The sequence below is a fragment of the Bufo gargarizans genome, chromosome 6 (genome assembly GCF_014858855.1).
Source record: "Bufo gargarizans isolate SCDJY-AF-19 chromosome 6, ASM1485885v1, whole genome shotgun sequence".
Taxonomy (NCBI): Eukaryota; Metazoa; Chordata; class Amphibia; order Anura; family Bufonidae; genus Bufo; species Bufo gargarizans.
Window position 1 is genome coordinate 113,402,599 of NC_058085.1, and position 27,835 is coordinate 113,430,433.

At 43.6% G+C, this 27,835-nt stretch overlaps 1 protein-coding gene across 1 annotated transcript in view; it reads right to left on the minus strand.

Annotated features, from left to right (window-relative positions):
- Nucleotides 1-27,457, minus strand: part of LOC122941419 (potassium channel subfamily K member 9-like) — a 73,892-nt gene extending 46,435 nt beyond the window's left edge. Inside the window, exon 1 of the mRNA XM_044298664.1 lies at nt 27,139-27,457. Within this exon, the coding sequence (XP_044154599.1) occupies nt 27,139-27,457 (319 nt within the window). The remainder of the gene's footprint in view (nt 1-27,138) is intronic.
- Between the last annotated feature and the right edge of the window lie 378 nt (nt 27,458-27,835).

Sequence of the window (27,835 nt, forward strand, 5' to 3'; positions counted from 1 at the left end):
TGACAAGGGAGGGAGGGGGGGGGGAGAGTGACAAGGGAGGGAGGGGGGGGGGAGAGTGACTTTTTTTTTAAAATAACCACTTTGGGTCGCATTGTGTGTATAATATCTATGTATCTGTTTAACTTTATATTTTAATTCACTTTCCTTTTTTTTACTTAAAAAAAGTATTTTAAAAGTATTTGGGCAAAAAGGCAGTTTCGGTTTCGGTTTTCGGTCAAGGGCATCCTGAATTTTCGGTTTCGGACCAGAATTTTCATTTCGGTGCACCCCATTCGGAGAACTGTACAAATTAAGGGTCCATTCACACGTCTGTATGTAATGGGGCCGGAACGGATGAGGAAAGCACACTATGTGCTGTCCGCAACTGCAGACAAGAAAAGGCATTTTTTTATTATAGTGTCGGTGATGTGCGGTCTGCGAAATGCGGAATGCACATTGCCGGTGTTTCGTGTTTTGGGGATCTGCAAAACACTTCCGGACGTGTGAATGAACCCTAACTGTGTCTTTAAAGGAGTTGTCTCACTTCAGTAAGTGGCATTTATCATGTAGATAAAGTTAATATAAGGCACTTACTAATGTATTATGATTGTCCATATTGCCCCCTTTGCTGGCTGGATTCATTTTTCCATCACATTATACACTGCTCGTTTCCATGGTTACAGACCACCCTGAAATCCATCAGTGGTGGTCGTGCTTGCACACTATAGGAAAAACACTAGCCTTTATGCTCTCCCATGGTCCCTACCACCAGAGAGGCTGACGCTTTTTCCTATAGTGTGCAAGCACGACCACCACTGATGGATTGCAGGGTGGTCTGGAAAAGAGCAGTGTATAATGTGATAGAAAAATGAATGAAGCCAGCAAAGGGGGCAATATGCTACAATCACAATAAATTAGTGAGTGCCTTGAATTAACTTTATCTACATGATAAATGCCACTTACTGCGTTCAGACAGCCCCTTTAAAAGAAATGTGGGCGGCTTTAATGAGCATGTACAAGCCAAGCAAACTAAGTGCTTTTACGTGTCATAAGTCCAAACACTTTCAGCTCCCTGTGTACACAGCCAAAAACTGTTTACATGTGTCAGCTTAAAGAGACATTAGTCATGGAGACACCAGCTGCAGACGTCACCCGCTTATTTTAATGCTGAAACTGCACAATCGCAGCCTCTTCGTACGAGTGCCCTGGCCTGCGCTCATATCATCCGGTGACAAATGATGGAACATAAGGGACAGAAAACCTTGTGATGCCTAATCATGCAAGGCCGACATAGGTGCTAAGAATGAGACCTGCAGCACTCCAGAAGCACGCACATCTCTGATCTGCTTATTACTGTATGTCTATTTGGGTACAAATTTGCCCAAACCTGACGATGACCATCTTATGAGGGTCCACCCATGGTGGCTGTTGAAGCAAAAAGGGATGGACTTTGTTGGATTCTAACATGTCTGATCTTTGGTTGCCATGGGGGTTGGGACTGCTGTACACTGAAATAAACATGGGAGCTCATACATCTAAAGTGTATGGCTACCCCATGGGCTAATGGGCTATTGGTTCAACTACCCAAAAATAAAGATCCTGAGCAGTGAGTGATCTACTCTATTACCAGATTGAGATTTAGACAGTTTCTGCTGGGCCCCATACAGCCTGGGCCATCTGGTGGACCTTTCCAATGGTTTCACTTCATCCTATTTTACATTAAAGGGGTTATCCAACCCCTATAATGCCTCCACAATTCCCTGGGCCCTTCACACAGAGGTTGTACTTACCTCGCTCCCTGTCACTTGCGTAGTTTCTGATGCCTGCACGGCCACTGCTGCATATACCCAACAGGCGGATGAAAACCTCCGGCGAGTGGGGGGAGCCAATAGCAGGCCGCAACGGGAATAAGCCTCCCTAGCGTCACCCGCGAGGCTAGGGAGGCTCGTTCATGTTGTGGTCCGCTATTGGCTGATTACCCCCGCCGCTAGACGTTTTGATCCGCGCAACAGGGAGATGCAGCGGCATTCATGAGGGGATCAGAAACGGGCATGCCGGGAGCATGGTAAGTACAATCTGTGTGAAGGGCCCAGGCCTTTGGGGAGACACTATAGGGGTTGGATAACCCCTTTAAGGAGATATGTGATCTACACCGCTGGGGCCCCCGCCGAACACTAGAACAGGGGCCCATGCTCCACTTTTGAATGAAGAGGCAGACACGCATGTGCGTCCACCAATTCTTCAACTCTTCAACTCTATGGGGCTGCAGAGACAGCTGAGAGCTTGCAGTCAGCTATCTCCAGCAACCCCATATAGCACATGCGTGTCCATCGCTCCATTCAAACAGGGTAGCACAGGCTCCCGTTCTAGTGCACGGCAGGGGGCCCCGACGATCAGACACATTTCCCCTATCGATCCATTGTTGTCATGATAAAACCCCTATAAAAGGGCACGCCTCGAAATGTGGTTCATTTTGGCCATTCAGACGGAAACAAATCTTACCACAGTAACGCTTATCAGGATAGGAGACCCCCACCAAACACTAAAAGGGAGGGGGCGGGGGGACACTAGTTACCTTAGGCAATGCCGCCACTTTTCCTCTATGTTAGTTCATACAAAGTCCTGCCATGACCCAGTTATGATGCCAACTTCATGCGCCTGATTGTGGGCTTGTACGTGTCATTATTGTAGATTCTGTCAGCTAAAATCATTTCTGTGAAGTCCTTGCATGAAAAACCCGGCTCATATAAAAATATCCTTCAGATCTGATTCCAGTGACTCACCATTTTATCACAGGGCTGACAAAGGTCATTCTCTAATATGGTGTCCAGTCCAGCTAACATTATACTAAGTGACATGTGTTACGTACTGTACCACAGACTGGCAGAGAATGTGATGCCCTATTAAGATGATCAGATACACCAGGGCTATGAGAAATCCCTGCTCATTCATTTGCCTTAAAACTGTGTCTGGCACATCGATCACTCAAGGCATAAAACCCATAAAAGATCTGCTCCTTACAGGGCTGACTGACCCATAGGTTATAGCTGTAGTTGCATATCAGGAAATTATATTTACAGAAATTCCTTAAAGTGTAACGATCATTCTTTTTTTATTTTACTAATGTATAGGGGCAGTGATACTGACCATTCTTGTAATATACTTTAATTACTGAAATTGTACATTTCCATTAGAAAAATAGCGCTGAAGTGGCCCATTTTGAGCTTTAGCGACGCTCCTCTGTCTTCTGTTTACATAACGGTGGAGACTTGCTCAGCACTGACTGTTATGTAAACAGAAGACAGAGGAGCGTCGCTAAGGCTCAAAATGGGCCACTTTACAGCTATTTTTCTAATAAAAATGTACAATTTCAGTATTAAAGTATATTACAAGAATGGTCAGTATCACTGCCCCTACACATTACACAAATAAAAAAAGAATGACAGTTACACGTTAAAGGCTTTGGACACCTTTGGGGGTATTTCCGGTTATTGCATTTTACATATTTTGGGCAAAAAATTATTTTTTCCAATTGGTCTTCAACTGTTTTTCCCCTACAGCTTTCAATTTCGCAGCTTCTTAGTGAATCCGTCAGAGAGCAGCTTTAACTGCTTAATCTGTAGCCCTTATCTCTAGTTCCCTGACAGATCGTGATCTTAGGGTGCTGCCACATGTTGCGGCAGTGCTGTGTTTTGGATGCAGCAAAAAAACTGTTTCTGCATCCAAAACGTAGCATTGACGAGATGTGTGGCAGCACCCTTGTCAGTTTCACCATAATTTAGCAATGAGTGTTTAGGAACTGTCAGGGAACTACAGAAAAGGGCTACAAATTGAGCCATTAGAACTGCTGCCCAAGGGAATCACTGAGAAGTAGAAGCAATTAATTTCTTATGAAAATGTTTAAAGTGTAACTCTCCTTTCAGTTTAAAGAGTCTTCTTGAAAAGCTCTTAACTGTTACTAAGGAGAGCCTGTCTGCAGTCTAACAAGTCAGAAAGGCAGGGTGATGGGCAGTGATAGGACACATGTCTATAAACAGGGACTGCAGTAGTAACAGGAGGCGGCTGGAAGCCTCTGCATGTTACACACAGGCGTCTTCAGTGCCCGGTAAAACGCTGAAGACAGATTCTCCTTACCAACACCATTAGAGCTTCACTAAGAAGACTCTTTACACCCTGTTTTCTAGAAGAATGAAACCTCTTTCCCTAATGAAGTATAACGCAAAAATGTTTAACATCCCCTTCCCTACACAATATTAAAAATAAAACTGAAATGACAGTTAGGCTACATGCACACTTTAGGCTACATCCGTATGCCATCCGTTTTTTTTTTTTTGCGAATCCATTGTAACAAAGCCTAAAACTGACAAAAGGACATGTTCTATTTTTTTGCGGGGCTACGGAACGGACATACTGATGCAGACAGCACACAGTGTGCTGTCCGCATTTTTTCCGGACCCATTGAAATAAATGGGTCCGCATCCTAGCCGCAAAAAAAAAACTGAACGGACACGGAAACAAACAACGCATAGCCTTACATTTTAAAAGAGCTGAACCTGGACATGTATCACGCTGTATCACGCAGGGCAAGGGTTTTTATGTTTATAACACACTGCTGGGCGGAGGCTTACGCCCAGCAGCGTTCTCAGTGACGTCACCGGATCTGATGGACGGCCTTTAGCGCTGCCCTAGACGTTTTACCCATTATGCCATCGGGCACACTGCTGGGCGGAAGCCTCCACCCAGCAGTCCTTATGGAGAGGCCGGTACGTCACCGGCACCTCACAAAATGCCTTTGCCCTGCCCAATTCAGAGCTGGGCAAAGGAGAGCATCAGAGCATGAAATGCTTCAATGCTAACATCAGGGGAGCTGCCTGGTCGAAATTAAAAATGGTGTCAGAGCTGAACAAGGACAACCCCTTTAATAAACACCAACTTGAAAAATGATTTGAGGCCAAAATAAGTGGAATAATTTAGTAGGCAATAATTAAAAAAAATTGCCCCAAAAGGTGTCCCTAGCCTTTAACTTTCATGTCCTCAGACATCACAGTATTAGGCCTCTTGCACCGAGCGGCGGCCAGGATAAATCGAGACCCATTTAACTTGAATGGGTCCGTGATCCATCCGCACAGCAAAAAAAAAAGTTGAAAAAGTTCTATTTTTTTTGCGGTGCGGAGGCACGGACAGAAACACCATAGAAGCACTCTGCACTCCTTCCGTGGGGTCTTAGTTAGTCCCTTCATACATTCATTCACTGCAACTGAGTGTAACAGTATGCACGGTAAAGTACTGGAGGTATAGTATATCTCATCTAGAATCCACATAGCTATGTTGTTTCAGATTTTATGGTCTGGATTCTAATGGAGTGGCAAGTAGGTTGGTACTGGCATATGCCAATCCCTCCCCACAGTCCAGTACATCACTTTCCACAGCCTAAGGCAATCCCAGCTGTGTCTTCTCGGATCATTACTGGGAAATGCACTCAGGCCTTAAAGCTTTAGTCAGAGCATGGTGGCTGTGCAAAGCGCCTGCCGCAAGTAAAGTGCTGACAGAGGGAGAGGACTCCCTCTGTCTCCCATCGACACCCCGCAAATGCGATCGCGGGGTGCTGATGTGTGTGAAGGCTGGCAGGGGTCTGATGTCGGCCCCAGACCAGCCTTCAGTAATTTCCAGCTGGTCAATGTTAGCATAGCATTGCCATTAAAATTAAATGCACTATAGGGATAAAGCATTGCATTTTAAAAGCAATCAAAATACGGCATGTCATAGTCCCCTTGTGGGACTACTAAGTGGTAAAAAAAATGAAAAAATAAAAAAAATCTCCCCCACATGTTTGGTATAACGACCCGGACTACATAAATATCACATAAATTATCCCCTGCGGTGAACACCGTAAAAATAAAATAAAAGACACAATTGCAAATTTATTCTTAGTTGCCACCGAAAACAAATAATAACAAGCGATCAAAAAGAGCTATTTATTCCAAAATGATAACAATGAAAAATTCAAGTCGTCCAGCAAAAATCAAGCCCTCACACAACTCCATAGAAAGAAAAATAAAAAAGTTATGGGTCTTGGGAAGCGGCAATGCAAAAAAAATTTTTGTTAAAAAAAAATAAAAAATGTTTTATTGCAAAAAAGTAGTAAAACGTAAAAAAAAACTATATGTATTTGGTATCACTGTAATTGTACTGACCCTGAGAAGATATTATGTTATTTATACCGAAAAATTTATGTCGTAAAATGTATAACTTAAAACGCAGTCTTGCTGTTTTTCCCATCTCCCTCCAAGAAAGAGTTAATAAAAAGTTAATCAGAAAGTTGTGTACCCCAAAATGGCGCCATTAAAAACTAAAACTTGTCCTGCAAAAAACAAAGGCTTGGTCAGTAAGGCCCAAAACAGGCTGGTTACTAAGGGGTTAAGGGTGTTGACAGAACAAAAAATGCAGCAATAACCATTTTATGAGTGTCGCGGTGCACATCAGAAGAAAACGATTCTTTCAGCAATTCCACAATACATGGTATGTCCAAAAATAAGTCTGCAGTTACCCTCTGACATCTCCACATAGCAGTGGGTGATTGGTCTACATCACTGAGCCATTTTGAGGTTATGTCAAGTACAGAAAGAAATTAAGCAGATGGGACCATAAAGATATTTTGGGAGCACGAAAAAAAAATGGACAAGTACGAAAGATGTGACTTTCAGCAAGATATTACCCAAATTAGTCCATGTCTGCACAGAAAAGGCGAGATTACCACAGGCAAAATGTACGATACCTACTTCATCTATTCAGCTGTCTATTCCTCTAAGAGGTACTTGCACACCCCCTGGACATTTTCATGTTTTACATATGTACATTGTGTCACAGCATTCAATGGCTCATCAACAGGAAACAAGCTTAAAAAAGTGAGCGATCTACTGATTGAAGGCTTTGACCTCCTTTGGGGCATTTTTTATCATTGATTTTTACCGATTTTGAACTACAAATCTGTTTTCAATTGGTGTTTATTAAAAATTATCAACAGTTTTTACGCTACAGCATTCACTACATCTACAGATTATTGCTCTGTCTGACACTGAATCTGTTAGGGGGCTGCTCTGAAGGCTCTATCTCTAACCTTTATCTTTGAACTCCTGACAGCTCATAAACACTTACAGTTGCAAGAAAAAGTATGTAAACCCTTTGGAATTATATGGATTTCTGCACAAATTGGTCATAAAATGTGATCTGATCTTCATCTAAGTCACAACAATAGACAATCACAGTCTGCTTAAACTAATAACACACAAAGAATTAAATGTTACCATGTTTTTATTGAACACACCATGTAAACATTCACAGTGCAGGTGGAAAAAGTATGTGAACCCCTAGACTAATGACATCTCCAAGAGCTATGAGATGAGATTGAAGGTGTTGGTTACAGCTGCCCTGCCCTATAAAAAACACACACCAGTTCTGGGTTTGCTTTTCACAAGAAGCATTGGCTGATGTGAATGATGCCTCGCACAAAAGAGCTCTCAGAAGACCTACAATTAAGAATTGTTGACTTGCATAAAGCTGGAAAGGGTTATAAAAGTATCTCCAAAAGCATTGCTGTTCATCAGTCCACGGTAAGACAAATTGTCTATAAATGGAGAAAGTTCAGCACTGCTGCTACTCTCCCTAGGAGTGTCCGTCCTGTAAAGATGACTGCAAGAACACAGCACAAACTGCTCAATGAGGTGAAGAAGAATCCTAGAGTGTCAGCTAAAGACTTACAAAAGTCTCTGGCATATGATAACATCCCTGTTAGCGAATCTACGATACGTAAAACACTAAACAAGAATGGATTTCATGGGAGGATACCACAGAGGAAGCCACTGCTGTCCAAAAAAACATTGCTGCGCATTTACAGTTTGCACAAGAGCACCTGGATATCCCATAGCAGTACTGGCAAAATAGTCTATGGACAGATGAAACCAAAGTTGAGTTGTTTGGAAGAAACACACAACACTGTGTGTGGAGAAAAAGAGGCACAGCACACCAACATCAAAACCTCATCCCAACTGTGAAGTATGGGGGTGAGGGCATCATGGTTTGGGGCTGCTTTGCTGCGTCAGGGCCTGGATGGATTGCTATCATTGAAGGAAAAATTAATTACCAAGTTTATCAAGACATTTTGCAGGAGAACTTAAGGCCATCTGTCCACCAGCTGAAGATCAACAGAACATGGGTGTTGCAACAGGACAACGACCTAAAGCATAGAAGAAAATCAACAACAGAATGGCTTAAACAGAAGAAAATACGCCTTCTGGAGTGGCCCAGTCAGAGTCCTGACCTCAACCCGATTGAGATGCTGTGGCATGACCTCAAGAAAGCGATTCACACCAGACATCCCAAGAATATTGCTGAACTGAAACAGTTCTGTAAAGAGGAATGGTAAAGAATTACTCCTGACCGTTGTGCACGTCTACAGGAAACGTTTGGTTGAAGTTATTGCTGCCAAAGGAGGTTCAACCAGTTATTAAATCCACGGGTTCACATACTTTTTCCACCTGCACTGTGAATGTTTACATGGTGTGTTCAAAAAAAACATGGTAACATTTAATTCTTTGTGTGTTATTAGTTTAAGCAGAATGTGATTGTCTATTGTTGTGACTTAGATGAAGATCAGATCACATTTTATGACCAATTTGTGCAGAAATCCATATCATTCCAAAGGGTTCACATACTTTTTCTTGCAACTGTATTTCAACCATATTCTTATCAGCTTGATAAGAATTTAACTATGATGAGTGTTTAAGAGCTGTCGGGAGTTCAGAGATAAGGATAAAAGTTTATCTTTTTCTAACAAAGCTAGAATCAGCCCTCTACTTCATTTCACACCAGAGATCTCCCCATTCATTGTACTAATTGCTCTGCCAGATTTATTTCCAGCTACAGCTCTCTCCCTTTCACAGTTCACTTGGCATGTCCTTTCTGCTACAGTTCTCCCCCTGTCACAGCTCAGAGGGGGTGTCATTTTACTGAATAACTCAGTTGCTATACCAATTTTTTTATTGCATGCAATTACAAAATGTATTCAGATCCAGGTGCCGGCTTGAATAATGTAAAATATATGCACCTATAAAAGGGAAGGTGCAGCCAGCTGCACATATTCCTAGGCTTTCCATTCTGCCAAAGAAAGGAAGGTCCTGAGAGGGACCCCCATTATGACTAGAGATGAGCTAATCGAAGTTGACAAAGTGGAATTCGATCCGAATTTCTGGAAAAAGCTGATTTGCACCGAATCCAAATTTCATCACGCTTTGTGGTAACGAATCCCATTTTTTCCTAAAATGGCTGCTGCACGTGTGAGGACATGTAGCAAGGAACTCTGGGAAGGTGGGATCACCCATAATGCCATGCATGCAGCCAATCAACAGACAGCCCTGTGATGTCACAGCCCTATAAAACCCTCAGCCATCTTGGATTCTGCCATTTTCCAGTGTACTTAGTGCAGGGAGAGACATCAGCAGGCGCTAGGGACAGTGCTAGGAAAGACTTCATTGTGCTAAAAAAAAAAAAAAATTTACAAGTGCAGGGAAAGATTATTCAAGGTGTATGGGAAGGATAGGGAGGAATCATTCTAGAACAGGGTTCATTAGGGGAGGTTACAGCCTGGGTAATAGGAACAATCCTATTACACCTTGCTGCACTGACTGGGGATCCAAATTGCCATTATACAGCTCTGTAATTCCAGCAAACCGTTCTCGTTATTGGGGTGTTACAGCCAGTAACTGTCACGGAAGGTGAGGGAAGGGAAGCAAACAAAACACGACAAAATTACACAAAACAGCAGGCAGGAACAGGGAAAGGTCATCACCTGATAGTCCCTGAGCCTTTCCCTGGCTGCTACCAACATGAACAAATCTCGATGATAGAAGTGTTCATGCACTCGAACCTAAGCCCTGTTGCAACTGATACAAACCCAAAGCTAGGGAGCAGGAGAAAAGACAGCCGGTTCCTTACACCAGATGAAGGAACCTGTGTCTACCTAAGGCCTAGCCCGTACAAACAACAGAAGGGAAGGAAGGAGGACCTATCTGAAGATGAACTGGAAGCAGGAGATCCACAAAACACCAGCAGCGAACTCCAGGAGAAACTATAAACCGCAAGGGCTATAGTGAGAGGCAGGAATAAATAGCATCACTAACAAACTAATGAGCAAAACATGTGAGGGGTGGGATCCTGCCCAAAGCCACAACAAAGCAATCTGTCAGATAAATTCAGGTGCAGCAAGTCTGACAGATCTTCTCAGATCACTCACAGGGCAGGGCGTGACAGAAACAGGGTTTATTACAAGGAAACATTTCTACGTCTTATTTGCCCTTGTGCGGTGCAGTTATATGTTCTAAAGCATTTTTTGGCTTGTATTAGTGGGAAAAGGGACTTATTAGCTGTTGTGTGGTGAAGTGAGAAAATGACAGCCCTTTTTGTCGTGTATTAGTGGCAAAAGTAAAATATATTTGCCGTTCAGCTGTTTTTTGTGGGTTATTGTTCTGACGGATCAGAGGAAGGGCAAATTAATCAGTGACGTCAACACAAACTTACTGCTGACACCCTCTCCACTCTGTCGGGGGGGGGGGGCTCTACTTGTATAAGCGTTTAATAGAACAGTTTCTGTAGACATCTATGTGGAATCAGCTGACAACGGTGTACAAGGACTGCGCCTGTCATCTGCATGTCATACGGACACAGTATTATTTCACTACCACAGCACACTCCCTATGTGTGTTACTGCAAGGTACAGTGTTCTACACCCATATAAATGCTCTCTGCAGCCAGAAAATAGCAGTTTTTTTAAATGAAATTCGCCGCGAATAAATTCAGATCAAACCAAAAAAAAAAAAAAAAATCGGCGAACCGGCCAAATCGAGAAATACGCTCATCTCTTATGACCTTCAAATGGGCAGCAGTCATAGGGAGACGTCCACTTTTAAAACACAGTTTTGTATTATGGCCTACTTTGGGCCCTAATTACCATCTCCAACTATTTTTTTTTGTTTTGTTTTTTTTCAACATCACATTCCAAAATCCCTAATTTATTTTTTATTTTTGTATCAACAGAGCTGCATGCAGAGTTTATTTTATGGCATTCATCTTGCAGATTAAACAGCAAAAGTACAGTCTCTGGGTGATTACAATTATGGCACTACCAAATTAATGTTTTTTTTAGTTTTTCTGTCCCCACATTCAAAGAAACATAACGTTTTATTTTTCCATCAATGGAGCTGTGTGAAGGCTTGCTTTTTTTTTTGCAGATTGAGTTTTCATTGGTACACCTGTTTGGGTAAGTAAAATTTGACTGCTTTTTAATCAATTATTTTGGCGCCAGATGATTTGTTAGTTTTTTTTTATGCCGTTTACCGTGTGGGATAAATACCACGATAGTTGCATAGTTTGGGTTTTTCCAGACATGACAATATCTATATGTAGTTTTGTTTAAACTAAGGTGTTTTGTAATGGAAACCCTGGACTTAGTTGTAGTTGGATATTTTTTTATAATCCTTTGTAGAATTTTTTTACTTTCCTTTAGTCCCACAAGAAGAATTGTACCTGCGATTGCCTCATTGCTCACAAAACACACTGCCTGTCATTTAGGCCTCATGCACACGAATGTTGTGTGGGTTGCGGTCCGCAAATCGCGGATCCGCAAAACATAGATGGCGTCCGTGTGCGTTCCGCAATTTGCGAAACGGCACGGACAGCCATTGATATAACTGCTTTTTCTTGTCTGCAAAACGCAGACAAGAATAGGACAGGTTATATTTTTTTGTGGAACACAGTACGGAGCAACAGATGCGGACAGCACACGGAGTGCTGTCTGCATCTTTTGCGGCCCCATTGAAGTGAATGGGTCCGCATCCAAGCTGCCAAAACTGCGGCTCAGATGCAGACCAAAACAACGGCCGAATGCATGAGGCCTTACACTGACAGACAGCCTATTAGACGCTGCAGCTGGTAGAGCCTAATAGACATCAGTAGATGTCAGACCTGCTGCCAGCGCAACAATTAGCACCCTGCAATCACATCACAAGGAAGGACAATGATGAGTGGACTAAAGCCCCCACCATCACCACTCTGAAACCACTTTTATGCCACGTCCACTACTGAACATGGCATCTAAGGGGTTAAATGTCCGGAATCAGAGGTTCCTCCAATTCTGGTTGTTAGGGCAGGAGCCTGACTTTCATTAGACAGCCGAGCAACCGCTCCATCAGACATGGCATGTCTGAGTAACACTACACCTATGTAAAAAAGTGGCGGGCTAGCCTAAGGCCCTTTACTGCCGAGAAAAGTTGTATAGATGGTCACTAAGTGGTTAAATTCTTCCTCTACCTCTCTCTCTCTATCGTTTCAAGAAGGAGGCCCCCCAATGATCACTACTACCATCACTCTCATATTTATTACCTAGGCTACTTTCACACTTGTGCTGTCATTTCCGGTATTGAGATCCGGCTGATGATCTCACTATCTGAATTAACCGGATCCGTTTTGATTTTGCACATCAGGATGCATCCGTTCCATTAGGGTGCGGTTGTGTAAAAAAAAAAAAAAAAAAAAAAAAAAAAAAAAAAAAAACTGATCCATCACTAAATACAGTCATACAATTTACTTTGGAATTCTCTACTGACTCACTCCATTTTTGGGATGTCAACATTAATCGTATTGGAAATACTCTGAACACTGAAGTTTATACAAAACCCACTGATCGTAACACAATCCTCAGATATGATAGTGCTCAGCCGCGGATGATGGTTCAATCACTTCCCTATAGCCAATTTATTAGAGCGAAGAGGATTGTTAGTGATACATCTACATTAGATAGAACTCTGGAAATAATGACACAATCTTTTAGACAGAGACGCTATCCAACATCCATACTACCACAGCAACGTACACGAATTGACCAAAGAGATAGACGCCAATTCTTTCAAGGTACCAGGAGAGATAACTCTAATAAAATACCTTTTGTATCCACTTTCTGTGAAGCTATCCCATATGTTAATAAAATCATTAACAAACATTGGTCGATTCCAAATAGCGGGCACAAGAATATTATAGGATTTTCAAATAGACCTATAATGTCATACAGAAGGGCACGTAACCTAAAGGATAAGCTGGTAAAAAACTATATAGGCTCACATAAAGGTATACAACAATCATATTTGGCCCCCAAAAAATGCGGCCGTTACCCGTGCCTTCGCTGTGTAAATTGCAAATACATGGTAAAGGGACGAGAATTGACACATCCAGGCAGTGGGACCTCTTACACTCTTAAGTTTTATCTGACCTGTGATTCATGTTATGTCATTTATGTTTTGTGGTGCCCATGTAATTTACTCTATGTGGGCGAGACCACATGCGATTTAAAAACTCGCATAAATCAACACCGCTATTCTATTAGAAAAAAACTGAAAGATCTGCCGGTTTCCCACCACTTTGTAGACAAGGGACATGGGGAGAGTGATCTTAGATTTATGATTCTCGACCACGTCTCATTACCACATACAGGAGGCAATCGCATTAAAATGCGTGAATCCGAGTAGATGTTCAAACTGCAAACAGTTAAACCAAGGGGGTTAAACGTTGAATACAAACCCTGGCTATTTATATGATTTCATGTTAATCTTGTCTCTGTCAGCTGAGGTATTGAAAAAACTCTTCTTCTTTAATAATATATTTTTATTAATAATATATTTTTAATTTTCACTTTTCTAGGACCAACGGATGGAGAGGCTTAGCTCACCATTTGGATGGACGATCTCTAGGATACTAGCGATACGTTCCGTTACATTTAGGCATGTATTTGGTGGGCTTTCCCCCTTGTGCGTTCTATGAATGGTCTTGTTTCTATAATGTTCATTACGGCCACCTTGGACATTATCGCCTGCTACAGGTTAGTCAAGTGCGGGTGAGACATGCGGGGAGTAGCTGACACTTATCCTTGCTATTTTCACCAACATATACTAAAGCAGTGATGGCGAACCTAAAAGGATCCCACTATTTTCACCTACTGGAAGTGCTGCGGTGTATTTATTTCACTTTGGTAAAGTGTAATATCGCTGGCACCCGTTACTACAGGTTGTTTACAAGGTGTGCTGCCCTGAACTTCCATATTTGCTAAATACAGTCAGGTCCATAAATATTGGGACGTCGACACAATTCTAACATGTTTGGCTCTATACACCACCATAATGGATTTTAAATAAAACAAACAAGATGAGCTTTAACTGCAGACTGTCAGCTTTAATTTGAGGGTATTTACATCCAAATCAGGTGAACGGTGTAGGAATTACAACAGTTTGCATATGTGCCTTCCACTTGTTAAGGGACCAAAAGTAATGGGACAATTGGCTCCTCGGCTGTTCCATGGCCAGGTGTGTGTTATTCCCTCATTATCCCCATAACAATGAGCAGATAAAAGGTCCAGAGTTAATTTCAAGTCTGCTATTTGCATTTGGAATCTGTTGCCGTCAACTCTCAAGATGAGATCCAAACAGCTGTCACTATCAGTGAAGCAAGCCATCATTAGGCTGAAAAAAACAAAACAACCCCATCAGAGAGATAGCAAAAACATTAGGCGTGGCCAAAACAACTGTTTGGAACATTCTTAAAAAGAAGGAACGCACCGTGAGCTAGGCAACACCAAAAGACCCAGAAGACCACGGAAAACAACTGTGGTGGATGACTGAAGAATTCTTTCCCTGGTGAAGAAAACACCCTTCACAACAGTTGGCCAGATCAAGAACACTCTCCAGGAGGTAGGTGTATGTGTGTCAAAGTCAACAATCAAGAGAAGACTTCACCAGAGTGAATACAGAGGGTTCACCACAAGATGTAAACCATTGGTGAGCCTCAAAAACAGGAAGGCCGGATTAGTGTTTGCCAAACAACATCTAAAAAAAGCCTTCACAGTTCTGGAACAATACCCTATAGATGAGACCAAGATCAACTTGTACCAGAGTGATGGGAAGAGTACAGTATGGAGAAGGAAAGGAACTGCTCATGATCCTAAGCATACCACCTCATCAGTGAAGCATGGTGGTGGTAGTGTCATGGCGTGGGCATGTATGGCTGCCAATGGAACTGGTTCTCTTGTATTTATTGATGATGTGACTGCTGACAAAAGCAGCAGGATGAATTCTGAAGTGTTTCGGGCAATATTATCTGCTCATATTCAGCCAAATGCTTCAGAACTCATTGGACAGCGCTTCACAGTGCAGATGGACAATGACCCAAAGCATACTGCAAAAGCAACCAAAGAGTTTTTTAAGGGAAAGAAGTGGAATGTTATGCAATGGCCAAGTCAATCACCTGACTTAAATCCGATTGAGCATGCATTTCACTTGCTGAATACAAAACTGAAGGGAAAATGCCCCAAGAACAAGCAGGAACTGAAGACAGTTGCAGTAGAGGCCTGGCAGAGCATCACCAGGGATGGTGATGTCTATGCGTTCCAGACTTCAGGCTGTAATTGACTGCAAAGGATTTGCAACCAAGTATTAAAAAGTGAAAGTTTGATTTATGATTATTATTCTGTCCCATTACTTTTGGTCCCTTAACAAGTGGGAGGCACATGTGCAAACTGCTGCAATTCCTACACCGTTCACCTGATTTGGATGTAAATACCCTCGAATTAAAGCTGACAGTCTGCAGTTAAAGCGCATCATTTTCGTTTCATTTCAAATCAATTGTGGTGGTGTATAGAGCCAAAAATGTTAGAATTGTGGCGATGTCCCAATATTTATGGACCTGATTGTACATTGAAAGTTAATATTATAAAAAATATTTGCTCTTTAGATTTAGGCTACATGCAGACGACCGTATGTGTTTTGCGGTCCGCAAATTGCGTATCTGCAAAAAAAAGGATGACGTTCAGTGTGGCATCTGTTTTTTTTTTTTTTGCGGATCCGTTTTTGGGGCGGATCCATTGTAATAATGCCTATCCTTGTCCGCAAACTAGAAAAAAATAGGACATGCGCTATTTTTTTTGCGGAGCAACGGAACGGACATATAGATGCGGAGAGCACACGGTGTGCTGTCCACGTTTTTTTGCAGACTCATTGAAATGAATGGATCCACATCCTATCTGCAAAAATCGTACACGGAAACAAAATACGGTCGTGTGCATGAGGCATTAATGAAGGACTTTTCTCTCCTACATCCCAACCCACATTCCTGCTGTCCCCTCATACACACTTGCTTTCTTCTCTCTAAGGCAGTGATGCTCAACCTGCGGCCCTCCAGCCGTTGTAAAACTACAACTCCCATCATGCCCTGCTGTAAGCTGATAGGTGTAGGCTGTCTGGGCATGCTGGGAGTTATAGTTTTGTAACAGCTGGAGGGCCGCAGGTTGGGCATCCCTGCTCTAAGGCCTCTTGCACAGGACCAGAAGGTTTTTTCAGTATTTAGTGGTCCGCAAAAAACGGATCCGCAAAAAATACGGAGGACGTCCATGTGCATTCAGTTTTTTGCGGAACGGAACAGCTGTCCCCTGATAAACAGCACTACCCTTGTCTGTTATGCGGACAATAATAGGACATATTCTATCTTTGAACGGAATGGAAAAATGGAAATACGGAAACGGAAGGCATACGGCGTACCTTCCATTTATTTTTTTGCGGATCCATTGAAATGAATGGTTCTGTATACAGAACGCAAAAGACGGAACATAAACGGAATAAAAAAGTCGTTCGTGTGCAAGAGGCCTAAGGGTCCATTCACACATCCGTGTGTGTTTTGCGGATCCGCAAAACACGGACAGCCGCATTTTGCGGACAGCACTTCACTGGCACTTAAAGCGAACCTTTCACCTCAATTTCACTTAATAAACTATCAACAGTACCTTATAGATCATCTTCAGTGTGTTATTATACATCCTTGTGCCTCTTTCATGCAATGTATGTGCCTGAAAAAATCGCCTTATAAAGTAATCTTTTCCTGCTCCAACAGTCACGATAGAAGCCAAGGGGGTAGCCCTTCCCTCACTTCAGGCTGTACCTCCCCTGTGAATATGCACAAAGAAAAGTCCAGCTCACCCAATTATTCCACCACCTGCGTGCACGGAAAAGGCCGGCAAGCCCATATATCCTTGATATGAAAGCACAATGAAATTCCAGCACTCACGATTTTGGTAGCTAAAATCTTCGTCTTTTATTCAGGCAGTAGACATATAAACAGGACATCCACCCACAAGTGCAGCAACCTTGACGCGTTTCGAACAGTAGTTCTTAGTCGTAACAATGAGCAGTGTCTCCTCTGGCACCTTTATACCAGTCTGTACTAAAATGTAATTGCTTTTCCCCTCCACCTGAGGGGTGGGGGAGTGTAGGAGGCAGGGAACACTTTAACCTCTTGTTTTCCAGGTGAGGCACTGCTCATATGTTTCACAATAGAAAATTCATGCATCTATACAAAGTCACTGATTATTACAAAAATTTGTGTTGAAAAATAACCATTGAATAAAAACAGTGAACATATTAAAATTGTCAAAGAATGTCAATTGTCAGGATAGCATCAGAACACCATATTGGTTATATATAGCCAACTTATTTGTATGGATCCACATATATTAGTGCTGTGTTGCTAATTCTGGCATGGATCCCTTTTCTCTATTACTGCTCTTGATTGAATTGAAAAAATGCATGCATACATAGCTATGATGAAAGGAAATGTGAAAAAACAGGAAAGTCATGAGTTAGTAGAAATACATAAGTTCATTTTTCTTATTGAGGCCAAATGGCCTCAATAAGAAAAATGAACTTATGTATTTCTACTAACTCATGACTTTCCTGTTTTTTCACATTTCCTTTCATCATAGCTATGTATGCATGCATTTTTTCAATTCAATCAAGAGCAGTAATAGAGAAAAGGGATCCATGCCAGAATTAGCAACACAGCACTAATATATGTGGATCCATACAAATAAGTTGGCTATATATAACCAATATGGTGTTCTGATGCTATCCTGACAATTGACATTCTTTGACAATTTTAATATGTTCACTGTTTTTATTCAATGGTTATTTTTCAACACAAATTTTTGTAATAATCAGTGACTTTGTATAGATGCATGAATTTTCTATTGTGAAACATATGAGCAGTGCCTCACCTGGAAAACAAGAGGTTAAAGTGTTCCCTGCCTCCTACACTCCCCCACCCCTCAGGTGGAGGGGAAAAGCAATTACATTTTAGTACAGACTGGTATAAAGGTGCCAGAGGAGACACTGCTCATTGTTACGACTAAGAACTACTGTTCGAAACGCGTCAAGGTTGCTGCACTTGTGGGTGGATGTCCTGTTTATATGTCTACTGCCTGAATAAAAGACGAAGATTTTAGCTACCAAAATCGTGAGTGCTGGAATTTCATTGTACCTCCCCTGCCCTAACCCCGCCTCTATGCACTGTAATTGACATCCGGCTCAGTCGCCGGGACTGCGCTTGTACAGGCTGCGCATGCGCCGTCGGCCTCATTCGCAGCGCGCGGACTCAAGCGCGATCCTGTAATTCAGTTTTTTTGATAACAGCGTCTAATATACCTGCTACCTGGTCCTCTGGTGGTCCCTTTTGCTTGGATCGACCACCAGAGGACACAGGCAGCTCAGTAATAAGTAGCACCAAACACCACTACACGACACCCCCCCCCTGTCACTTATTAACCCCTGATCACCCCATATAGACTCCCTGATCACCCCCCTGTCATTGATCACCCCCTGTAAGGCTCCATTCAGACGTCCGTATGATTTTTACGGATCCACGGATACATGGATCGGATCCGCAAAACACATACGGACGTCTGAATGGAGCCTTACAGGGGGGTGATCAATGACAGGGGGGTGATCACCCATATAGACTCCCTGATCACCCCCCTGTCATTGATCACCCCCCTGTCATTGATCACCCCCCTGAAAGGCTCCATTCAGACGTCCGTATGATTTTTACGGATCCACGGATACATGGATCGGGTCCGCAAAACACATACGGACGTCTGAATGAAGCCTTACAGGGGGGTGATCAATGACAGGGGGGTGATCACCCATATAGACTCCCTGATCACCCCCCTTTCATTGATCACCCCCCTGTAATGCTCCATTCAGACGTCCGTATGATTTTTACGGATCCACGGATACATGGATCAGATCCGCAAAACACATACGGACGTCTGAATGGAGCCTTACAGGGGGGTGATCAATGACAAGGGGGTGATCACCCCATATAGACTCCCTGATCACCCCCCTTTCATTGATCACCCCCCTATAATGCTCCATTCAGACGTCCGTATGATTTTTACGGATCCACGGATACATGAATCGGATCCGCAAAACACATACGGACGTCTGAATGGAGCCTTACAGGGGGGTGATCACCCCATATAGGCTCCCTGATCACCCCCCTGTCATTGATCACCCCCCTGTCAGGCTCCATTCGGACATTTTTTTGGCCCAAGTTAGCGGAAATTGTTATTTATTTATTTTTTCTTACAAAGTCTCATAGTCCACTAACTTGTGTCAAAAAATAAAATCTCACATGAACTCACCATACCCCTCACGGAATCCAAATGCGTAAAATTTTTTAGACATTTATATTCCAGACTTCTTCTCACGCTTTAGGGCCCCTAAAATGCCAGGGCAGTATAAATACCCCACATGTGACCCCATTTCGGAAAGAAGACACCCCAAGGTATTCCGTGAGGGGCATATTGAGTCCATAAAAGATTGAAATTTTTGTCCCAAGTTAGCGGAAAAGGAGACTTTGTGAGAAAATACAAAAAAAAAAAAATTTCCGCTAACTTGTGCCAAAAAAATAAAATTAAATGAACTCGCCATGCCCCTCATTGAATACCTTGGGGTGTCTTCTTTCCAAAATGGGGTCACATGTGGGGTATTTATACTGCCCTGGCATTTTAGGGGCCCGAAAGCGTGAGAAGAAGTCTGGGATCCAAATGTCTAAAAATGCCCTCCTAAAAGGAATTTGGGCCGCTTTGCGCATCTAGGCTGCAAAAAAGTGTCACACATGTGGTATCGCCGTACTCGGGAGAAGTTGGGGAATGTGTTTTGGGGTGTCATTTTACATATACCCATGCTGGGTGAGATAAATACCTTGGTCAAATGCCAACTTTGTATAAAAAAATGGGAAAAGTTGTCTTTTGCCAAGATATTTCTCTCACCCAGCATGGGTATATGTAAAATGACACCCCAAAACACATTCACCAACTACTTTGCACGCATTTGGGCCCCTAAAATGCCAGGGCACCCCAAGGTATTTCGTGATGGGCATAGTGAGTTCATGGAAGTTTTTATTTTTTGTCACAAGTTAGTGGAATATGAGACTTTGTAAGAAAAAAAAAAAATTCATCATTTTCCGCTAACTTGTGACAAAAAATAAAAAGTTCTATGCACTCACTATGCCCATCAGTAAATAACTTAGGGTGTCTACTTTCTGAAATGGGGTCATTTGTGGGGTGTTTGTACTGTCTGGGCATTGTAGAACCTCAGGAAACATTACAGGTGCTCAGAAAGTCAGAGCTGCTTCAAAAAGCGGAAATTCACATTTTTGTACCATAGTTTGTAAACGCTATAACTTTTACCAAAACCATTTTTCTTTTTTTACCCAAACATTTTTTTTTATCAAAGACATGTAGAACAATAAATTTAGCGAAAAATTTATATATAGATGTCGTTTTTTTTGCAAAATTTTACAACTGAAAGTGAAAAATGACATTTTTTTGCAAAAAAATCGTTAAATTTCGATTAATAACAAAAAAAGTTAAAATGTCAGCAGCAATGATATACCACCAAATGAAAGCTCTATTAGTGAGAAGAAAAGGAGGTAAAATTCATTTGGGTGGTAAGTTGCATGACCGAGAAATAAACGGTGAAAGTAGTGTAGTGCAGAAGTGTAAAAAGTGGCCTGGTCATTAAGGGTGTTTCAGCTAGGGGGGTTGAAGTGGTTAATATCTTTCCATTGCAGAACACTAAAAAATAAAATTATAGAACAGTAAGAATTAAAGGGGTTATCTCATTTTTACAATTCCTTCTTGTTAGAGGGTTACTTTGAAAATAAGCTCATCGCAGGGTCTCTTACTGCTAGTATTCTCAGATTCTGTAATGTGCAGGGGAATCCACCAGCAAGCCTTCAATTCCTCTGCAGCGCCACCACAGGGGAACACAAGCATTACATGTTTCCCCATTAAAATCAATGGGTCATCAACATAAGGCAGTGATGGTGAACCTTTTAGAGACCGAGTGCCCAAACTGCAACCAAATACCCACTTATTTATCGCAAAGTGCCAACACGGCAATTTAACCTGGATACCAATATAGTATATCTTCCATGTACTTTATAATTTAGCTATAATAGCTTAATAGCCTACATTCAGTGCACTGCCTGTGCTGTTCATAGTGTGTCCTGTGCTGATGAATGGCAGGAAAAGTCTAAAGCATATTGGTACACCATAGACTTTTTCCAAGGCGCGGGTGCCCACAGAGAGGGCTCCAACAGTCCTGATTTTGCTGGAACAATCTTGCTTATCAGGCCGCAAAGGGGTGTATGTGGGACATCCTGGGTGATTCAAGAGGCAGGGCTTTAATGTCTAGATTTTTACCTTTTAAATTTTGGTAAGTATGGACATGGTGAGTCCTCCAGAACAAGGGGCACCCCCTCTTTTAACCCAGAATGCTCTATGGTTGAGAGGGAGGCCTTCTAAGGTGGTCACAAGAGAATAACAAAAATGGTCTTTTCTATACCTAGAAACAGGTAAACGTTAGTACTATCTATACGGTGATATGTTCAGCGCTCCAGTCCTGGGCACACTATCTATACGGTGATATGTTCAGCGCTCCAGTCCTGGGCACACTATCTATACGGTGACATGTTCAGAGCTCCAGTCCTGGGCACACTATCTATACGGTGACATGTTCAGAGCTCCAGTCCTGGGCACACTATCTATACGGTGACACGTTCAATGCTCCAGTCCTGGGCACACTATCTATACGGTGATATGTTCAGTGCTCCAGTCCTGGGCACACTATCTATACGGTGATATGTTCAGTGCTCCAGTCCTGGGCACACTATCTATACGGTGACATGTTCAGAGCTCCAGTCCTGGGCACACTATCTATACGGTGACATGTTCAGAGCTCCAGTCCTGGGCACACTATCTATACGGTGACACGTTCAATGCTCCAGTCCTGGGCACACTATCTATACGGTGATATGTTCAGTGCTCCAGTCCTGGGCACACTATCTATACGGTGATATGTTCAGTGCTTCAGTCCTGGGCACACTATCTATACGGTGATATGTTCAGTGCTTCAGTCCTGGGCACACTATCTATACGGTGACACGTTCAGTGCTCCAGTCCTGGGCACACTATCTATACGGTGACACGTTCAGTGCTCCAGTCCTGGGCACACTATCTATACGGTGACACGTTCAGTGCTCCAGTCCTGGGCACACTATCTATACGGTGATATGTTCAGTGCTCCAGTCCTGGGCACACTATCTACCGTATTTTTCGTTTTATAAGACGCACTTTTTTTCCCTACAAAGTGGAGGTGAAAAGTCACTGCGTCTTATAAAACGAATAGAACGAAAATTAGGTGGCTCAGGAGCTCTCACTAACAGCTCCTGAGCCTGCCATTAAACTGTTGGGCGAGCTGGCGGCTTCACTAAAGGCTTCTGCTGCTAGCCCGCGCTTCCTTAACAAGACTGCACTAGGGATGGGCGGGCTGGCGGCTTCACTTACTGTGCTCCGCTGCTGCCAGCCCACCCGCTATTAAAGTAAACTGAACTGAATTTTCTCCAGGTACGGAGATTTCAGAGACTTCTACTTCTGTTTTACCTCTTCTACCTCTTGAATCAGTAACTCTGGGCTTGTCTCCTCCCTTTTGACAATGTCTGCTTCTTGTATGAATTCAGGAAAGAAGTGCAGGACTTGCAGCTGGCTGCACAGCATTTTCTGCTTTCTGCGTCGCTCCATGGAATCATCCACCAGGACTGGCTGTTGCCATCACCTTCTTCTTTACGCTGCACGTGACTCCAGACAAGGGCGGTTCGAGAGGGAATCCAAAAGCCCTCCGCCATCCTGTCACTGCTTCCTGCTACCGAACTACTTGTCTGGACGTGCGGTGTAAAGAAGAAGGTGATGGCAAGATCCCAGCCAAAGTCCTGGTGGATGATTCCATGGAGCGATGCAGAAAGCAGAAGATGCTGTGCAGCCAGCTGCAAGTCCTGAGCTTCCTTCCTGAATTCATACAAGAAGCGGACATTGTCAAAAGGCAGGAGACAAGCCAAGAATTACTGTTTCAAGAGGTAGAAGAGGTAAAACAGAAGAGGAAGTCTCTGAAATCTCCGTACCAGGAGAAGATGAATGAAGTTGAAGAGATATTACAGTAAACCGTTGGGCAGGCTGGTATCTTCAATGAATGTGCTCTGCTGCCGCCAGTCTGCACTTCTTTAGTCCTGCTGATTTGTGGTGAGCGCAGTGGTGCTGCCCTCACCTCCATCAGCTTCCTTCCAATTTCCTGTTGTACCAGCTCTGCTCCTGCTGTGTACAGTGGTTTTGTGTACCCAGTCCCCGGGAGAGTGGAGCTCAGGGCAATATAAAATTTACTGTAAATGTGTCATATATGACTACAACCCCTCATCCTTGTGAATACACCAATGTACAGTACCTACAGTACATCAGTGTTTACTTAGGATGATGGGGGTATAATCACATAAGTGTCATCCACAGATCCCTCATAACAGTGCGTCATCCACAGATCCCCTCCATAACAGTGTCATCCACAGACCACCATTAGTTCAAAACCCACCAAAATCACACCTTGGTTAAAAATATTTTTTTTCTCATTTTCCTCCTCAAAAACCTAGGTGCGTCTTATAAACAGGTGCGTCTTATAAAGCGAAAAATACGGTATACGGTGACACGTTCAGTGCTCCAGTCCTGGGCACACTATCTATACGGTGATATGTTCAGAGCTCCAGTCCTGGGCACACTATACGGTGACACGTTCAGTGCTCCAGTCCTGGGCACGCTATCTATACGGTGACACGTTCAGTGCTCCAGTCCTGGGCACACTATACGGTGACACGTTCAGTGCTCCAGTCCTGGGCACGCTATCTATACGGTGACATGTTCAGAGCTCCAGTCCTGGGCACACTATCTATACGGTGACACGTTCAGTGCTCCAGTCCTGGGCACACTATCTATACAGTTATATGTTCAGTGCTCCAGTCCTGGGCACACTATCTATACGGTAATATGTTCAGTGCTCCAGTCCTGGGCACACTATCTATACAGTTATATGTTCAGTGCTCCAGTCCTGGGCACACTATCTATACGGTGATATGTTCAGAGCTCCAGTCCTGGGCACACTATACGGTGACACGTTCAGTGCTCCAGTCCTGGGCACACTATCTATACAGTTATATGTTCAGTGCTCCAGTCCTGGGCACACTATACGGTGACACGTTCAGTGCTCCAGTCCTGGGCACACTATCTATACGGTGATATGTTCAGAGCTCCAGTCCTGGGCACACTATACGGTGACACGTTCAGTGCTCCAGTCCTGGGCACACTATCTATACGGTGACACGTTCAGTGCTCCAGTCCTGGGCACACTATCTATACAGTTATATGTTCAGTGCTCCAGTCCTGGGCACACTATCTATACAGTTATACGTTCAGTGCTCCAGTCCTGGGCACACTATCTATACAGTTATATGTTCAGTGCTCCAGTCCTGGGCACACTATCTATACGGTGACACGTTCAGTGCTCCAGTCCTGGGCACACTATCTATACAGTTATATGTTCAGAGCTCCAGTCCTGGGCACACTATCTATACGGTGATATGTTCAGAGCTCCAGTCCTGGGCACACTATCTATACGGTGATATGTTCAGAGCTCAAGTCCTGGGTACACTATCTATACGGTGACATGTTCAGAGCTCCAGTCCTGGGCACACTATACGGTGACACGTTCAGTGCTCCAGTCCTGGGCACACTATCTATACGGTGATATGTTCAGTGCTCCAGTCCTGGGCACACTATCTATACGGTGACATGTTCAGAGCTCCAGTCCTGGGCACACTATACGGTGACACGTTCAGTGCTCCAGTCCTGGGCACACTATCTATACGGTGATATGTTCAGTGCTCCAGTCCTGGGCACAGCCAGTACCAACAATAAATGCTCCATTATTCAGAGGTTACGATCAGAGAGAAGCTGGCTCACCGGACTTCATAGAAATGGTCTGTTTCCATGGTCACCTTCATGTTACATTGCAAAAAAAATTATCTTCTTTTAGGATACATCCTTGGCTGAACAATCTGGTAATGGGAAAGGTGCACTGATTTATCACCGACATTCGCTGCAACTGCGCCTCTTTACAGAATCTGGAGCGTGGGGCGTAGTTATAGGCGGTGCTGAGTCCACACAGACATCTACCATATAAGACATCAGCACTGTAATGACACACGGCAGGCCGGGGCATTGGGGTCCACTGGTATCTGGAGCGTAGGGGGTAGTTATATGGGGTGCTGAGTCCACACAGACATCTACCATATAAGACATCAGCACTGTAATGACACACGGCAGGCCGGGGCATTGGGGTCCACTGGTATCTGGAGCGTAGGGGGTAGTTATAGGGGGTGCTGAGTCCACACAGACCTCTACTATATAAGACATCAGCACTGTAATGACACACGGCAGGCCGGGGCATTGGGGTCCACTGGTATCTGGAGCGTAGGGGGTAGTTATATGGGGTGCTGAGTCCACACAGACATCTACCATATAAGACATCAGCACTGTAATGACACACGGCAGGCCGGGGCATTGGGGTCCACTGGTATCTGGAGCGTAGGGGGTAGTTATAGGGGGTGCTGAGTCCACACAGACCTCTACTATATAAGACATCAGCACTGTAATGACACACGGCAGGCCGGGGCATTGGGGTCCACTGGTATCTGGAGCATGGGGCGTAGTTATAGGGCAGGCATGCTCAACCTGCGGCCCTCCAGCTGTTGCAAAACTACAACTCCCAGCATGCCCGAACAGCCTACAACTATCGGCCTACAGCAGGGCATTGTGGGAGTTGTAGTTTTACAACAGTTGGAGGGCCGCAGGTTGAGCATGCCTGTTATAGGGGGTGCTGAGTCCACACAGACATCTACCATATAAGACATCAGCACTGTAATGACACACGGCAGGCCGGGGCATTGGGGTCCACTGGTATCTGGAGCGTGGGGCGTAGTTATATGGGGTGCTGAGTCCACACAGACCTCTACCATATAAGACATCAGCACTGTAATGACACACGGCAGGCCAGGGCATTGGGGTCCACTGGTATCTGGAGCGTGGGGCGTAGTTATAGGGGGTGCTGAGTCCACACAGACCTCTACCATATAAGACATCAGCACTGTAATGACACACGGCAGGCCGGGGCATTGGGGTCCACTGGTATCTGGAGCGTGGGGCGTAGTTATAGGGGGTGCTGAGTCCACACAGACATCTACCATATAAGACATCAGCACTGTAATGACACACGGCAGGCCGGGGCATTGGGGTCCACTGGTATCTGGAGGATTTGTGAAGTGTTGACTCCCCTGTGATATAACCTCTAGAAATAACTTGAAAGGCTGCAATCGCAAATCATTTCATAGGCTTTCAATTCAGACGCTTCATCAGGTAAAAGGTTTTCAGGCTGAAAAGCGAAATCTGTATTATGTAATGCAGCTCGCAATCAGCTGGAAAGATAGGAATTTCCTCTTCAAATAATAATGCAGCATGAGGGAAAGATAGATAGATAGATAGATAGATAGATAGATAGATAGATAGATAGATAGATAGATAGACAGTGAGACAGATAGATGAAGAAAGGAAGGGAAAAAGGAAGGCGAAAAAGAAAGAATGAAAAAAAAAATGAAAAAAAGAGAAACAGAAGATGGATAGAAGATAAATAGATAGTAAGTTAGACAGATAGATCATGAAAGAAAGAAAGAAAGAAAGAAAAAAAATGAAAGAAAATGCAGCATGAGGGGGGATAGATAGTACAAGTATAAGTACTGACTTCTAGTTCGGCAGTGCATGCTGTGCGCTCACCAGAAGTGAATGGACGCAGCCGCCGCTCTTACCTATTGTAGTAATGACTGTAATAGCAAAATAAAAGGAGCCAGCGAATTTCCACTGCTTGCCTGCCCGGTGGGGCTCGGACTGCAGCACCACGCGCTCTATCTCTCGGTAGTCCTCCTCAGTAAAATGATATTTCTTTTTCAAGTCAGTCCTCTTATCCTCTAAGATCCTCTTTCTGGAACTTTCAGATTCTGATTCCAAGGCATCAAAAACTGCAGCTCCCACCAGGAGGTAGGAGAACATGCAGAGGATGAGGGACAGAGTCCGGATATTCTGCTTCTTCATATTGTGGAGGAAGAGTGACAACCCCGACCTGAACATGAAACTAGACATAGGTTCACAGGAAGGACCTGCCAGCCACTGATCACATCTTATGGCCTCGCCACCGCACGGTCACCAGACGATTCCACAAGCCATAGGTGACACCTGGAAGAGACAAACACGACTGTCGATAACGCCTTATAGAAATGACAAGATGTAATATTAGAATGTAGCAGAGAGGAATTAGATATGTCACATGCTGTGCTGATACGCTGTGAATCAAAACCATGCAAGGAAGTAAGTTCATACGCAGTCCTATGTAAAATCACAGGGAATACATAAGATATCACAATTGATTTTATCTGGAGACAAACTCAGCTCTGCTACATTTGTAGGCAAACACAGGAAAATGTACACTGGACATTAAATTCTTTGCTG